This window comes from Pteropus medius, unplaced genomic scaffold (genome assembly GCF_902729225.1).
Source record: "Pteropus medius unplaced genomic scaffold, Ma_sr-lr_union100, whole genome shotgun sequence".
In the NCBI taxonomy this organism is placed as follows: domain Eukaryota; kingdom Metazoa; phylum Chordata; class Mammalia; order Chiroptera; family Pteropodidae; genus Pteropus; species Pteropus medius.
Genome location: NW_024350924.1, coordinates 7,386,021 through 7,401,161, shown reverse-complemented (window position 1 = coordinate 7,401,161; position 15,141 = coordinate 7,386,021). Strand labels below are relative to the sequence as shown.

Sequence of the window (15,141 nt, the reverse complement as noted above, 5' to 3'; positions counted from 1 at the left end):
TCGCGTATTACAGGAATCGGATCTGAAAAGTCGACTGGCAAGCCGATGCGAATGCGGTTTCCAGAGCGGAGGGGCTTACTGGTAAACCCTGCTCTGGATTCCAGTGTGCCCGGGAGGACTTTGCGTTTGAAGAAGGGGGAAGGCAGGGGACTGGGCTTGTTCACGGACGGGAGGGACCAGAGGGCGGGGCGTGGGACGAGAGACGCCTTTCCAGTCTGTGCTTGGTGTGTTCTTGATGTCTCGGGAAGGTCTGTAGGTATGTGAATTCAGCGGCCCTTTCAAAAGAGTGTCACCTGGTTTTACCACTGGGGGGTGACGGGTCCTCAGGGTTGCTTCTGCAGTAATGGTGCTGGGTGTCAGGTTCTGCCATCCCTTAGCTTACTGAACCCTCTCGGCCATTCAGAAGGATTGTCTGTGTGTTACCGAGGTGCCCGAGTGACAGCCCGAGGCTTTGCAAAGTTTCAGTTACCTTGGCCCTTGAGGCTCAGGCCTCGATGCTGTTCTGCACTGAGCTCTGAGGGACCGCCGGCCAGTGCCGACAGGGGGCGCCGAGGCAAGACCAGTGGGCTCAGCCCTCCATCTGGATCAAGGGGCCGGCGGGGGTGCTGGAGACAGGACAGGCCCAGCAGACCTGCCCTGGCCTCCCTCTGGGCGGGACGACTGGAGAAAGGCTCCTCCCTCCGTCCTGGTCTGTGCCTTACCTCAGGTTCTTTCTCAGCTGGTGAGCGGTTTGGTCTTGAAAGGTGTAGTGGAAAGCGGGGCAGAGGTAGGTGATGCCGTTGCTGTTAGCTCGCCGAGAGGAACTTGGAATTGCGTCCTTTTCAGTAGCGGGAGGCTGGTGGGTCGAGGCGAGCAGAGCCAAGCGTAGCAATGATGGAGTGGGTACGATCTCAAATTACCTTCATAGGATATATTTCATTAAACCGTGGCTTGTTGCCACCTCAAAGCAAGCGGAGTCATTAATTAGCAGGTAGGCACGCTTCGGAGTCTGCCTGCCCTCGCTCCTGGTTTTGGAGCTGGATAACGGGCGGGGGAGGCTGGAGCTGGCTGTGTGCTGGCCCACTGGTCATCACTTTTTCTTCAGCCTTCTTCCTCTCCCCCACGCCCCAGGAAGAGCACCCCAGCACCCCCTAACTACCTGCTGCATGTTTCTTTAGCGTTGCTGGCATTCGCTCACCCACTCACGCACACACATCTCAGCAAACGTTGATCGAGCGCTGCCTGAAGCCCAGGGCACTGTGCCCGGCTCTGCGGGTTCCGTGCGGAGAACGTCCTCTTGGCAGGACTGTCTTATTCCTTATCCTTTAGGGCGTCCCCAGTCCTGAGCGTCATGCGGGGACAGAGTGGGCACACTCTGAATATGTGCAGATCGAGTGGAAGGAGCTCGATCTTTGCCCTTAGGAAGCTCACAGACGAGGTTGGAAGAGAGATGCAAGGAAAACCCGTCTGAAGATCCATGCAGGGTGCTGAGAGAAGCACATGGGCGGGCGCCCCGCCCGCCGGGATGGGAACGAGGCGGGAGAGCAGCAGAGAGATGAGGAGGGCAGTGGAGAAAGGGCCAGAGGGAAGATGGCAGAAAGAGACAGGCCGAGGAGCCGGCCGAGCAGAGTCCAGAGCTAGGGGGACAGTGCATGGGGCGGGGACTCGCGGGAGATGAGTGAGGACAGCTGGGCGAGGGCCAGATCCTGGAGGAACTTTGTACTACAAAAAAGAATGTGTTTTACTTTATATAACCTGAAAGCAGTTGGATGGCAGACTTGTGTTTCAGCTGGATCCCCTAGAGGCTGTATGAGGCAGGAGGAGCAAGCGGGGGACCCGGAGAAATGGTGAGGGCCTAAGCGGGGGGCCAGGCAAGGATGAGACACGTGGAGGGATGTTTGGGGCGAATCAGCCCCCGGCGGCTTCCCTCACACGGAGCCCCTCAGTCTCCTGTCTCCTAGGAACTGTTTCTGGGTGTGTGGTGGTTCTGCTGAGCTGTCCCCCTCTCCTTTGCAGTGACAAAGCTGCAGGTGAGCAAATCAAAGAGGACCCTCAGCCTGGTGGAGAACAGGCCCATCCAGCTGAGCTGCTCGGTCAGGTCTCAGACCAGCCAGAACTCCCACTTCGCCGTGCTCTGGTACGTCCACAAGCCCTCGGACGCCGACGGCAAGCTCATCCTCAAAACCACCCACAGCTCCGCCTTTGAGTACGGCACCTACGCCGAGGAGGAGGGCCTGCGGGCCAGGCTGCAGTTTGAGAGGCACATGTCCGGGGGCCTGTTCAGCCTCACCGTCCAGAGAGCCGAGGTCAGCGACAGCGGCAGCTACTACTGCCACGTGGAGGAGTGGCTGCTGAGTCCCAACTACGCCTGGTACAAGCTGGCAGAGGAGGTTTCGGGGCGCACGGAAGTCACTGTGAAGCAGCCAGGTGAGGACGGAATGCAGCCATCCCTGGCCAGTGCTTTAGTGCAGAGGACGACCTGGGGGTGGCAGGGCTCTGCGGGGTCCACGCCGGCCGTGGGCGCAGGTGCACAGGCCAGCGCCACCTCGTGTGGTGCGGCCTGCCCACTGCCTGGTGCTGCCGGCAGTCTCAGAAAAGCATCCTGGCCTCTGCTGTGGCGGGCAGCGCCTTTCCCAGGGAGTGGCCTGAGGGGCAGCCGTGCCCGGCAAGATGTGGCTCTCTGGGTTTCCGGTTTGCACCGGATCTGGGGCTGGTGCCAGCTCCCTACCCAGCATCCTGCCTAGAAAGCATCTCAGGGTTCCCCTCATGTCTTCCCCCTTTTTCTTTACTGCCCGTCCCCCAGCCCAGGGACGAGCGCTTCCTGTCGCCAAGTCGAATCACCCCTTGGGGCCTTCTCCATCCTGTGGGAGCGACCCTCTTTCTGCTCCCTGACACGTGGCAGACGAGCTCTGCGGGAGCGCCCCCAGGGAGGGGCCACCACCTCTGCAGGCCTCAGTTCCACTTTGGGGCAGCCCTAGTTGTTGAAAGTCCCCCTCCCCGTAATTTCCCTCTCAGGTTTTAGAGCTGCCCCTGGAACAACCCAAGAGGAGTTTGGGTCGCATCTTTTCAGATGCAGGCATGACGACCTTTCAGTCGACAGCGGACCACATATGCGATGGCGGTCCCCTAGGATGACAGTGGAGCTGCGTCTCCTGTAAGAGATGGAAGCTGTGTGATTCAGGAGGAATTTATTTTTTTTTTCATCTGACGGGAGCAGTATCTGTGGGGCGTGGCAGGAGAGTCCCTGTCACTCACTGTACCTCAATTTTGAGTGCACAGATTACATCCCAGTCAGTCAGCCACTGACCTGTTTCAGCACAGAGGGTCCTGTCACCCCAGTGCTACTGATCCTCATTCTCACTGACCCTTGGGCCCCCTTCGCCCCTCCTGACGGTCACCGTTCTGTTCTAGTGATCCGCGCCTCACCCAGCCAGTTTCTCCGCGGTATGTCCAACCAGCCCAGCCCACAGCCATGTTCAGGGAGCAGCACCAACAGCTTCAAAGTTCTGTTTCTGATCCCGCTGGAAGGCAGCAGGGGGAGGGCTAGTGGGACAGTGTCTATGGCATCTACGGCATCTGCCGTAGTGAGCGGTACTGACCTTCACCTTCACCGTCGCTCACTCCTCGCTCACTGACCCCCTCCCCCGCAAGAGCAATCTCGGTCCCACAGGCTCATGGTAATTGCGCCAGACAGGTGCACCATTTATAACTTTCCTACTGTGTTTAGATACAGATACATACCACCTTGTAACAGTTGCCTGCTGCATTCAGTACAGTAACGTGCTGTGCAGGCGTGTCGCCTCGGAGCAGCAGGCTAGCCCATACAGCCTAGGAGTGCAGGAGGCTAGACCATCTAGGTTTGTGCAAATGTACTTGACGATGTTCGTACAATGAAATCGCCTAATGATCTAGGTTTGTGCAAATGTACTTGACGATGTTCGCACAATGAAATCGCCTAATGACGCCTTTCTCAGCAGGTATCCATCGTTAGGTGATGCAAGACTATATGTGTGAAGGGAGCTCTGTGTGCCCCTGTCGGTCTCCCCTTCTTCTTGAAAAGAGTTCTGATGCTTTGAACGTCTCACCTAATGTGGCCTTAAGCTCCCTCTCTAGCCCTCATTCCTGCGTGCCTTGTAGTTTGTTGTCATTGCCGGTCCTTGCTGGGCTGTGAGGTGCTGTATTGTGACCGAGTCCCATCTTTGTGCTTTTGCTTATGCCGCCTTCTCCACCTGGAATGCCCCTTTCCTGCTGCTTCTCCCCTTTCTTCACCCCATTTCCGAGGCTTCACAGCACCACCTCCAGGAAGCCTTCCCTGATATCTCGCATATCACCAGGGGTTTCTTATAACACACATAGTGCAATAATTGTTTGTTTGCATTTCTTCGCCATTAAACCGTAAGCACTTTGAGGACAGGGCTGTCTTTTTGTGTCTTCAGTGGCCGGCATGTCATCCTTAATAAATACTAGTTGAATAAGCAATGAATGGTCGCTTTCCCTGCACACCACAGGGCCTTTGTACTTCCTGTTCCCTCAGCCTGGAGCGTGTCAACCATACGTTTTCATTTATCCCATTCTTCAGAGAGACGTTCTTAGCTCCTTTTAATGAAAATAACACCCTGGTCGTTCTGTATCCCCTTCCCCACCCCGTTCACCGTACACATCACCACCTGGCATTCTGTTTATTTGCCTTTTCACATACAAGTAATTATGAACACTGATGCATCGTCATAGTTACAGAAATTCATTGACCGTCAGGTACAATATATCACTCGTTCACCATTTGTGTGTTTGCCGTCTGCCTCCTCCGCTAGACTCGAAGCTCCCTGAGTGGGCACAGGTAACAGGCGCTCTGTCCTCTTCGCCGTTTTGTTCCCATGGCCTGTCTCCCAGGAGACCTCAGCCGTCAGGCAGACACAACCAGACACAGAGTCAAGCGCGACGGGCCCGTCCCTTTCCCCCAGCACGTTGTATTTCTAAAATGGCCGCTGTCCAGGGATTCTCATCAGCCTCTCAGTGCCACGTGGTGCCAGCCCTTGCGCTGGTGCAGTCAAAAGGAGGCCGGGTCTAACTGCAACCTGTGGGCGAGTCCCGCGACCTTCAGGCCAGTCCCAGGGGCTTTCGAGAGCTGGAGGTTGACCTCAGGCCCACAGCTGTTCCGTTAGGTTTCTGCTCGTCCTGTCTCTTTTCACCTCTGATTACGTTCTCTGCTGAGTCCGCCTCTCCGTCCGCCCATTCCCTTTCTCGTTTCTCCCGAAACTGAGACTTGGTGGTGGGGCCTAAATTTATCCAGGGACGTCCCCCCGCCGAGGCCTCAGACTCAGATCGGGCTGACCGGGCGGGGCAAACAGGCCGCCGGGATTCTTGTGGAAACACATTTCTTGACATCTCTGTTCATGGGGACTGTTAACGTTATAAACGGAAACTCACAGAACGCGATTGAAACAGCACATTCCAAAACAAACAAACAAACAAACAAACACAGCACGTTCCCCCTTTTCCATTGAGATTTTGGGTCTGTACATTTTTGTCTTGGTTTCCCCTCCCTGCTTCTAGTTCTTTTTCCCCCCGCCCCCCAACACCTTTTCTTTTCAGTTGAGAAAGAATACACGAAAATACAAAAAGCACAAAGAAGAAAATAACTTTTCAACCCCGAGACAACCAGGATGTGTGTGTGTGTGTGTGTGTGTGTGTGTATTTTCGGGAGACTGGATATTCAAAAGATATTTTTCTCTCCTTTTTAATCTTTTGACCTTTCAATTACAAAAGTAATAATGTGCCTTGTAAAATACTCTGACCGTTTCGAAGTGTGAAAAGTGACAAGTTAGCGTGCCCGGGCCTCCTCCGGCCGGGACATCACCAGGGCGGGGTGCTGTCTGAGGTGCTCCTGTGCGTTTACTGTTTCTTAGCTTGTCAGTGCCTCTCTGGCCCAGACGGGCTCGTTAGGGCCTTTTGTGCATGCCGTCGTCATTAACGAGACTTCTGTCTGGTTGACTTTTCAAACCCGTGGTTCCATCAATATCTGTCCTTTGTTTGTTGATGTCAGATCAGTTCTGTTCCCACCTTGAGAGGGAACCCACGTGGTTTTTTAATAGCGAAATTAAGAACCGCTATTCTTAGGGCCAACTTGTGACTGTATGAAACTGGGTGCCGTCTGCAGTTCTTTTGTAGTGGGACAGCCCAGCATACTCCCTCCGTGTGGTCAGTTTTAAAAATCTACTCCTGCTTCGAGAGCGGTTCTCACCAAGGCCTTCCCTGTCCCTTCTCAGCCTCCAGCTCCAGTCAGCCATTCGCTTCATGGGTTTGCTGTCATTTGGATATGCAGTCACTTGCACAAGTCATCGAGGACAAGAGCATGTGCTTGTCCTCTGTTAAGCGTCTGAATGATGAGGGTTACTAATTTGGGGACAGCTGCTACCGTCACATCGAGCTCCTTGAAACTCGGACACGATCGAGAGGCCCAGAGCGGTCAGGCTGCCACCCCTGAGGAACGTGGCCGCCGATCAATCATGGGGACTACCATCCCTGTGTATTCGGGAGGCACCCGTTCACCTGTGCTTGGAGGGGATGCGTGCGGGCGGCTGGTCGCTTCCCTGTTGCTGACTTCCCTTTCCCCGCCTTTCCAGACAGCCGCCTGAAGCTCAGCCAGGCGCAGGGGAACCTGTCGGTTCTGGAGACACAGCAGGTGCAGCTGGAGTGCGTGGTCCTGAACCGCACCAGCGCGGCCTCCCAGCTCGCGGTGGAGTGGTTCGTGTGGAAGCCCAACCACCCCGAGCGGGAGACGGTGGCCCGGCTGAGCCGCGAGGCCACCTTCCACTACGGGGAGCAGGCGGCCAAGAACAACCTGAAGGGCCGGCTGCATCTGGAAAGCCCTTCCTCGGGCACGTACCGGCTCTTCATCCAGAATGTGGCCGTGCAGGACAGCGGGACCTACAGCTGCCACGTGGAGGAGTGGCTGCCCAGCCCCAGGGGCGTGTGGTACAAACGGGCCGAAGACACCGCTGGGCAGACCGCCGTTACAGTCACGCGACCAGGTGAGGGTTGCCTGCACACCCCACACTCCTTCCCCTCCGAGTGTGATATTCTGCACGCTGCCTAAAATTAGTGTGCTGATTAATAATAACTCGTCTGCAGTTAAATATATGCGCATTTACAGTCGGCATTCAACGTTGTCTCACATTTTTTCTCCCTAGTGAATGGAAGATTCCGCATCTGGCTTTGGCCCAAGGTGATTCTTAGTTCTAATAATATTTGTCAATTAATTGTTCCAGAGCGTAGAATGTTTTCTTTTTGAAGAATGCGTTCGGATTTGGACAAGGGGTGGATATGCAGAAATCTTGAAACAGCCATGTGGTTCAAAAAATTCAGCTGTGGATTTTCAGTAGGAAAAAAATCGATCTGTGTGCGTTAAGGAGAAAAAGATGAAGCGCGTGCAGCCTTCCCCCTCCCACGTCCCAGCAGTGTCACTGCTGCTAATGACTCTTGTCTGTGGTCTTGTGCTTTCCTTGTCTCTATTGTTTGTTTCTACAGCACCTAAAAGCACAGTCACCCAGTATAATTATCATCAACACATGTAAACACACAAAGGCAACATACACGGGACCCCTGTGGTCTCGGCGAGGCCAGGTCATCATCCGTCCATGTCAGAGCAGGAAGCGGCCCCTCCATGGCCGTGGAGCAGGAATGGATTGGCGACCTCTGTCGCTGTGAACGCTTCGTCTCGGTGGCTTCCCGAGCATCGCAGTGTCCCTGCGTGTGGCCGCGGGGGCCGTCGGAGGCTTTCATCACATCTTCGCGTCTGAGGGGAACAGCTCGTTCTGTTGGTGGAACACACAGCCGCGTCGCAGTTGTGCTGGCCCCACACGTCATGGAACACACTTCAGAGACCAAATTAACTCCGTTCCGAGAGAGGGACATTATCTCACTCCCCCGTGTCTTCCCTGAGCCGGAGGGGAATTCGCCTCTCCTCTGACTCACATTTCCCATGAGCTTTTTTCCTTCCTTTCACTTTGCCTTGAAACCGCTGCTTGTCCTTTCCCAGAAGTAAAATCGTAGAGACGTGGCGGCCGAACACCCCCTCGCCCCCCAGCTCCCACCCAGTTTGCAGATGGCTACGCCGAGGCCCCAGGTGCAGTGGGAGGAGACGCGTTTCTGGAGGGCCAGCTGCAGCCCAGCCGGTCAGGCGACTTTTACGTAGCCCCGACAGCCCCAGTGGTCCATGTTACTGATGAGGGAACTGAAGCCTGAGGAGCAGTGTCACCCAGCCAGGAAGAGCAGACCGCGGTGCCCCCCTCCTTCCTTCCTGCTGCACCGTGTGTGCTTCCACCATGACCCTAACCTGCAGCCCTGCGTCTCAAGTTCAACCACAGGAGTAGCCTGGATCGGCCAACCTACCTTCCTTCCTTCCTTCCTTTCCGGTTACAGTCATGCATTGCTTAGCGATGGGGAGACTTTCAGAGAAGTGCGTCCTTAGGTGACGCTGTCCTCACATGGACATCATCGTGTGCACTCACACAAACCTAGACACCCTGTCACTCCCAGGCCACGAGCCTGTGCGGCGCGTTGCTGTACGAAACAACGCGAGATTCAGTCCAGCACAAGAGAAAACGATGCAGTCAGGACACGTGGTGAGCACGCCTTGGCTCCACGCTCCTGCCGGGGTAACACTGCTCACTGTTGTACAGCAAACTTCCCTAAAAACTGTAACTCGAAAGAGTACACTCCAAAGTAACGATGAAAAGGATGGTATAGAAAGTACGTAAACCACCAACAAAGTGGTCGGTTTTCACTGGTAGGTGCTACCTACTGTGCATCGTCGTGTGGGCTGCTTTTTACACAGCTGGCAGCACATTGGTTGGTTTCCGCCAGCATCACCACAGGCACACGAGGGATGCTCGGAGCTATGGCTCTGGGAAGGCTGCACCGTCACTAGGCAATAGGAAAATTCCAGCTCCATTATAATCTTACAGGGTCACCGTCACACGCAGGCTTTTGTCGACTGAAGTTTTGTTACGTGGTGTGTGACTGTATGTAAGTTGATCGTGCTTGTTACAAAATATTTGGAAAACGGAAAGTATAGTTTAGAAAAGTTATATTTAATCTTACTACCTGCATATCTTCGGATTCCTTCTGTCTCTGTCTCTGTCTCTGTCTCTGTCTCTGTCTCTGTCTCTCTCTCTCTCTGTCCAAGTCAGGATTGCACTGTTTGATGTGATTTTTTTTCCCCACTCGGCATTCTGTTGTGAGTGTTTTTCCATGTCGCTGAAAGCATTTCATAATCACTGTTTTCACTGGTCGCATACCATTCATCGTGTAGCTGAAAGATTCTTTTGTGAGGTCCGAGTTGGACGTATAGAAGACTGGGAATAACATAACTCCAAGAGTTAACGGTGTTAAGAATCACCTAGTGTTGCTTAGGGTCCACCATAGTCTGAACTATGTGAAACGAAGGGCTCCTGCCCTCAGCGAGATGGGAGCTGAGGAGTTTTGTAGTTGCGTTTGGCCCACACAACTGCGGAAGAGCAAAAGCCACAGTTGTCAGACTCAAACCCGGAATCGGTGGTCACGGCTACAGCCGTGGGAGCAGCCAGCATAATGCAGAGAGAGGAGCCTCCGGAGATGAGCCGAGCTTCTGCCTTGTGGTTTACACCTGGACAAGGAACACTTGTTGAAATCTGAATGGGGGGAGTCTGAATGTTCTAGAAGGAGTCAGACATGGGGAACCGAATCGGTAGAGAGGTGTATTAAGGGAAGGGGGTATTGGATGACAGTGAAAATTAATTTCATTCAAAAACCTCGTATTGAGTCACTGATGCAGAAAAGGCACTTGAACAGGCCAGGAAAAACTGTAAGCATTTAGATAAGGAGAAAGCGAAGGGAGGGTAGATGGGGAACAGGCACTTCCGGGGAACTAAATGTCCTCTGGTCTCTGACCTCCTTGCTATGGGTCCACTGCATGATGTTATCCAGGGCCACCTCCTCCGATGCCTTGGCAGGCCGCCAGGAGCTTTAGGACACTGTTAGGCTCTGGAAGGAAAGGCACCCTGGACCTGCCTTGCTCTGCAGTATTTCGCTCTCTGGCTTTGGGGCTGCACGTCAGCCCTCAGGAAAGATAACCCAATGAGCGACGGGATCCGCGCCGCCTGGGCAATGCTTTCATATTCCCCCTTCTGCCACTTTCTGCCCCGTGGCGCATTCTCTCCCCCGTGAGGGCTGGGATGACGCATCGTGCCCACCACCTGCAGCCAGTTCCTGCGCCCAGGTGTGCCAGCAGTGCACAGCGAGATTCCAGATGGGCCGAGGGGAGGGTGCCGGAGCCTGGCGGAGCCCCACAAAAGCGGTGGAAACCCAGCTTTGTGTTCACCTGCAAGCGACATTAAGCCGATGCATCGAAAGCCCAGGACGGTGCTTGGGAAGGGGTCCGATCTGGTCTCCGTCGCAGCAGAATCTGATTTGGTGTCTACTTCTGTCGACGTTAGGTTGGCATCTTTCATGAGCGTTTCGTTAACAGAGCCAAAGGGACGCCTTTTAGGAGCCACCCCAGTGAGCCACTGAAAAAAAGCAGGTGGTGCCTGCGAGGTGTGACTCACCTCTCTGAGGCTGTTCATGGTCGGAAGTCTGAGATCAAGGTGTCATCAGGGCCGAAACTCCCCTCGAGGTTTCTAGGGAAGGAACCGTCTCTACCTCTTCCAGCTGCTCGTGGCTGCGAGTGTCCCCTGGTTTGTAGCTGTATCGCTCCAGCTGCCTCCGTCTTCCCCCGCTCTGCTCTCCATGTGTCTCTGTGACACACAAAGGAAGATGTTATTGGACTTAGGGCTCACCTTTAATTAAATCGGTGCAGACTCTATTTCCAATTAAGGTCACATTCCGAGGTTCCCGGTGGATGTGAATTTTGGGCGGGGTGGGGGGGGGACACTGTTCAACCACTACAAGGGGTTACAGTAGAAATAAGTGTCCCTCCCTCCCCGGATTCCCATAAGCAGCCATGTTACCAGCTCCTCGTAAGTTCTTCCACAGGCGTTTTATGCAAATACAGACAGACCTTCTCAGGAATAAAGCGTTCCTTCCGCGTGCGGTGATGACGCGGAGCGCGCTGCGTGTGTGCTCTGCTGCCTTGTCTCGACCCTCCTTCCCGTCTGTGGGCGTAGCAGCTCCTCCTTCCTTCCAGTGGGTGCACGGCTATGACGAACGTATTTAGTGATGGACGTCGAGATTGTTTCGAGCAAAGAAATGTAAACAGCCCTTCTCCCTTCTTTGTCCCTTGTCCTCCCAGATGCTGCCCTGCAGGTGGACACGGTGGTCCCCAACGCCACGGTGTCCGAGAGGGCGGCTTTCCAGCTGGACTGCAGTGTCGTGTCTCGCTCCAGCCAGGAGTCCCGCTTTGCTGTGGCCTGGTTTTCCCTGCGGACTAAGACTGGAGGGAAAAGAGGCAGCCCCGGCCTGGAGGAGCAGGAGGACGAGGACGAGGACGAGGAGGGAGAGGAGGAAGAAGACCCCACAGAGCGGACGGTCCTGCTGAGCGTGGGCCCGGACGCGGTGTTTGGCCCGGAGGGCAGGCCCTGGGAGGGCAGGCTTCGCTTCCAGAGGCTGTCCCCACTGCTCTACCGCCTCTCGGTGCTGCAGGCCAGTCCCCAGGACACAGGCAACTACTCCTGCCGCGTGGAGGAGTGGCTGCCCAGCCCGCAGAAGGGGTGGTACCGGCTGGTGGAGGAGGAGTCGGCCCCCGTCAGCATCCACGTTCTGGACACAAGTAAGTTTTCCCAACTTACAGGGGAAGGAGGGCACGGCCGATGGCAGCTGTGTCTGGAGGATAAAAATCCCAGCTTGAATATGGACTCATAAGCGGTCTTACCTGTCACTGGCATTTAGGAACCGACACCAGTTCACATCATGGGCCCTCGATCGCCGATGCCAAAAAATAGGGGTAGGAATTAAAGTGGCAACATACCATCTAGTCTTTAAAAAAAAAAACCTGGGCTCCACCAGATTTTAGTTTAGGATGATTTAGTAGGAATGTATCATTAGATGTTACTTTGTTGCCCTTCGGAATATCCAGCCTAGCCTCTCTTCAGTGGAATAAACGAGTGCTTCAGATTCATAAGAGGAAGGAAAAAATGAAGCCCGAGTACTTCACTGTCACATTTTCTTTTTCTCAAGTTCCCAGGTCATTTTTAATTTTTAATTTTTATTTTATTTTGTTTTTTTATTTTATTTTTATTTTTTAGGCGAGGCAACCCTTGGTTGACTTCACAGATCACAAGGACCTTGTCAGCTTACAATCTCTTATTTTTTATTTTTTACACCTATGACACCTGGTCTTCCTAGATGGTCTCCCATCCAAGTACTAACCAGGCCCGACCCTGCTTAGCTTCCGAGATCAGATGGGATCAGGCTTGTTCAGGGTGGCATGGCCATAGACTCCAGGTCATTTTTTATATTGGAGGGTGACTTGGAGGTTTAGGCGGAATGGCCTAGAAGGGCAGTGATGTCACAAGGCATCTGGGAGGAGCTTTTCAGCAGCCCCGCTTGCCACCAGCTGTTGCCTCGGGCAGTCCAGATGGATCTCAGAGGGTTCCTCCTACTGAGGGGCTGTGTGAGCAGAGACCAGAGGAAACACTCATTGACCCGAATTATTCTAACGAGGCACTCTTTTGGTCGGCCTTCTGTCAAAGTGTGGAGTATACCAGACTAAAGAAGGTCTGTGTTAGAGTAGGATTAATTAGCCTATAAATAGTAGAAAAAAAAATTGGTGAAAATTTCACCTTCTTTTCTTCTAAAGCAATTTACCAGATAAATTTGATTTTGAGTTTTTGAGTTGTGTCAACTTTTCCTTGTCTTTGATTACCTCCTGCTTGTTAGATAGGACCAGATGAAATTGAGGTTCTGTAGGTCAAAAGTGGTTGCCTATCAAAAATTTCATATGCTTTGGAAATCTCATAAGTAGAAGCGTATGTCGAATTTTCTCCATAATACCCATGAACAACGGCTCTGCGGTGGAAAGGAAAGGAGAAAAAATCCTGAGTCATACTCAGCCCCGAAATGCTCTGCTTTACGAGCCACTGCCCAGAAGTGTAAGGGACGTGTTTAGACCACAGTTTATCTGCCCACTGCACACGTCCATGTTTATTAAGCTGCATGGAACACAGAGATCATCCGGCAACCTTATTTCACAGATAAAATGCAGGCACCCAGAGGCCTGGCTCCTGCCACGGTCCCCTAAGTCATGGCACCATCCTCGACTGGGTCAAGGGTGCTGGGTTTCATTCTCTCCATATCCGGGGTAAGCCGTGCTGTGCTGTATACAGACACAGACACACTGGGGACGTTTGCAAATGGTCCACGATGACGTTTTAACTGATAATGTTAATCAGGTGAGCATCGGTTCTGGTAAAACTGCTCTCAGAAGCTGGCAGGGACAGAACGGGTTGTATTTGCAAAAGACGTTTGGAGTAGGCCCAAATGCAAAGTGACATGTGAAAAATAACCGGGCGGGAGGTTCAGGCGGGACCCGAGTCAGCTTCTTCACGGTCCTAGATGTCACGAAGCTCACAGTCAAACTGTATTTTAGTATGTGGCTCTGCAAGCAGCGGTTCTGGCTCACAGCGGGGGACGGGACTGCTTTGTTTGAACTTCCAGCTGTGGACTGAAGGAGGCGCTGTTGCGAGCCCAGAACACGGGAAGACGGGGGCGGGCGCAGGAGTCACATCCGCGGGGAGCGCCCACCGCGGTCCAGGCTCCGGCCCTCACTGTCTTGTCCCCCTCGCGGTCCCTTTCAGGTTCCACCCTGCAGTCTGTCATCTGCTCCAACGACGCGCTCTTCTACTTCATCTTCTTCTACCCGTTCCCCATCTTCGGCATCCTCATCATCACCATCCTGCTGGTGCGTTTCAAGAGCCGGAACTCCAGCAAAAACTCAGACGGGAAGAACGGGGTGCCCCTGTTGTGGATCAAAGAGCCGCACCTCAACTACTCCCCCACTTGCCTGGAGCCCCCTGTGCTCAGCATCCACCCGGGAGCCATAGACTGAGGGGGCCCCGCCACAGACGTGGGCCGCGGGGAGCTCAGGTGCCCCCTTGCTCTGCCCCTCTCCCTGTGACCGGACAGCGAACAGCACCCGAACCCACAGAAGACTGCCGGCCTGGAGAAGCGTTCACAGCCCCGCGTCAGTCGCAAAGACAGACTGCTTCCAGGTGGCAGTCTGGGTTGGTTAGCTGTTTCCCAGAGATATCGTCACCCCGCGGAATTAGGTTTCTTGTTTTTGTTTTTGGTGACGTAGCGAGTAGCTCCAGGTGCCACATCTACTCACTGATTTATATAGTCTTCTCAGATAGATGTTATGGGGCCTCTCTTTGTAACGGACTCTTTTTGAATCCCTTTGGTTTACCGTTTTTGGATTCTGTAAAGTCGTGGACAAATTTCTTTTCCATACAACTGGTGGCAAAAGGAAGGATGAACTTTCCAGTGCAAAGGAATCTCTTCCGTGACCTTTTGTTTCTGCACACTTGAAATGCCACCCATGGATCAAAAGACACCCAAACTTTTTTTTGTTTTTTTACTTTCTTAACGAGACTCGAAAATTATGTGCAGCGTGGGGCAATTTGTATCTTATCTTTTCCTTCAGCTGGAGTTCTTGGAACCACTTTGTAGTCAAGATGAAAGCGTTGACTTTTGCTTCAAAGAACTGTGTGCAAGAGAGATTTTGCCTAACCCTGTTAGGAGTCCATGGTGCCTGGCCAGCCTGTCAGGGAGGCAAACATAGGCTTCCTCCCAACCTTGCCAAAAAAATAAGAAAACTTCGTTGGAGAACGAGTCAGATGCTCCAGGCAGCACACACTTTGCAAGCTAAAGTGGGCAGAGGGCTGCTTTTAGCAGCTACTGACTTTCAGATTGATCAAAGCCAGTGATTAGTGAAGGGAAGCAGGCGAGTTGTTGGCTTGATCTCTTCTGCAAGGGCAGTGTCTGACTGGTAACTGAGCACATGGGCTTCAGTGTTAAGATGCTTTGCCAGACTTAAGGGGAAGTGGCCAGTGAGCCTGGGAAGGGTACAGCGCTGAGCTGAGCACACGGGCCCAGGCAGCCACCATGCACACCAGCAGAGGGCACTGTGGCCTACTGCTGGCTAAGTTCCCTGAAGAGTCGGACAGTGAGCGGTGGGAGGGGGTTTTC

General features: G+C 53.6%; 1 protein-coding gene and 1 non-coding gene across 5 annotated transcripts in view; one reads left to right on the top strand and one right to left on the bottom strand.

The window, feature by feature from the left end:
- The window catches only part of IGSF3 (immunoglobulin superfamily member 3), an 87,661-nt gene extending 73,005 nt beyond the window's left edge, over positions 1 to 14,656 (top strand). For all 4 annotated transcript variants that reach the window (XM_039841303.1, XM_039841302.1, XM_039841301.1 and 1 more), the window contains 4 exons: positions 1,996 to 2,406; positions 6,603 to 7,010; positions 11,249 to 11,725; positions 13,752 to 14,656. In XM_039841303.1, coding sequence (XP_039697237.1) covers positions 1,996 to 2,406; positions 6,603 to 7,010; positions 11,249 to 11,725; positions 13,752 to 14,002 — 1,547 coding nt within the window. In that variant the 3' untranslated portion in view covers positions 14,003 to 14,656. The remainder of the gene's footprint in view (positions 1 to 1,995; positions 2,407 to 6,602; positions 7,011 to 11,248; positions 11,726 to 13,751) is intronic.
- Positions 12,276 to 12,394, bottom strand: LOC120585302 (5S ribosomal RNA). Its single transcript, XR_005648295.1, has one exon. It is a non-coding gene; the product is annotated as a 5S ribosomal RNA (ribosomal RNA).
- Positions 14,657 to 15,141: the final 485 nt, after the last annotated feature.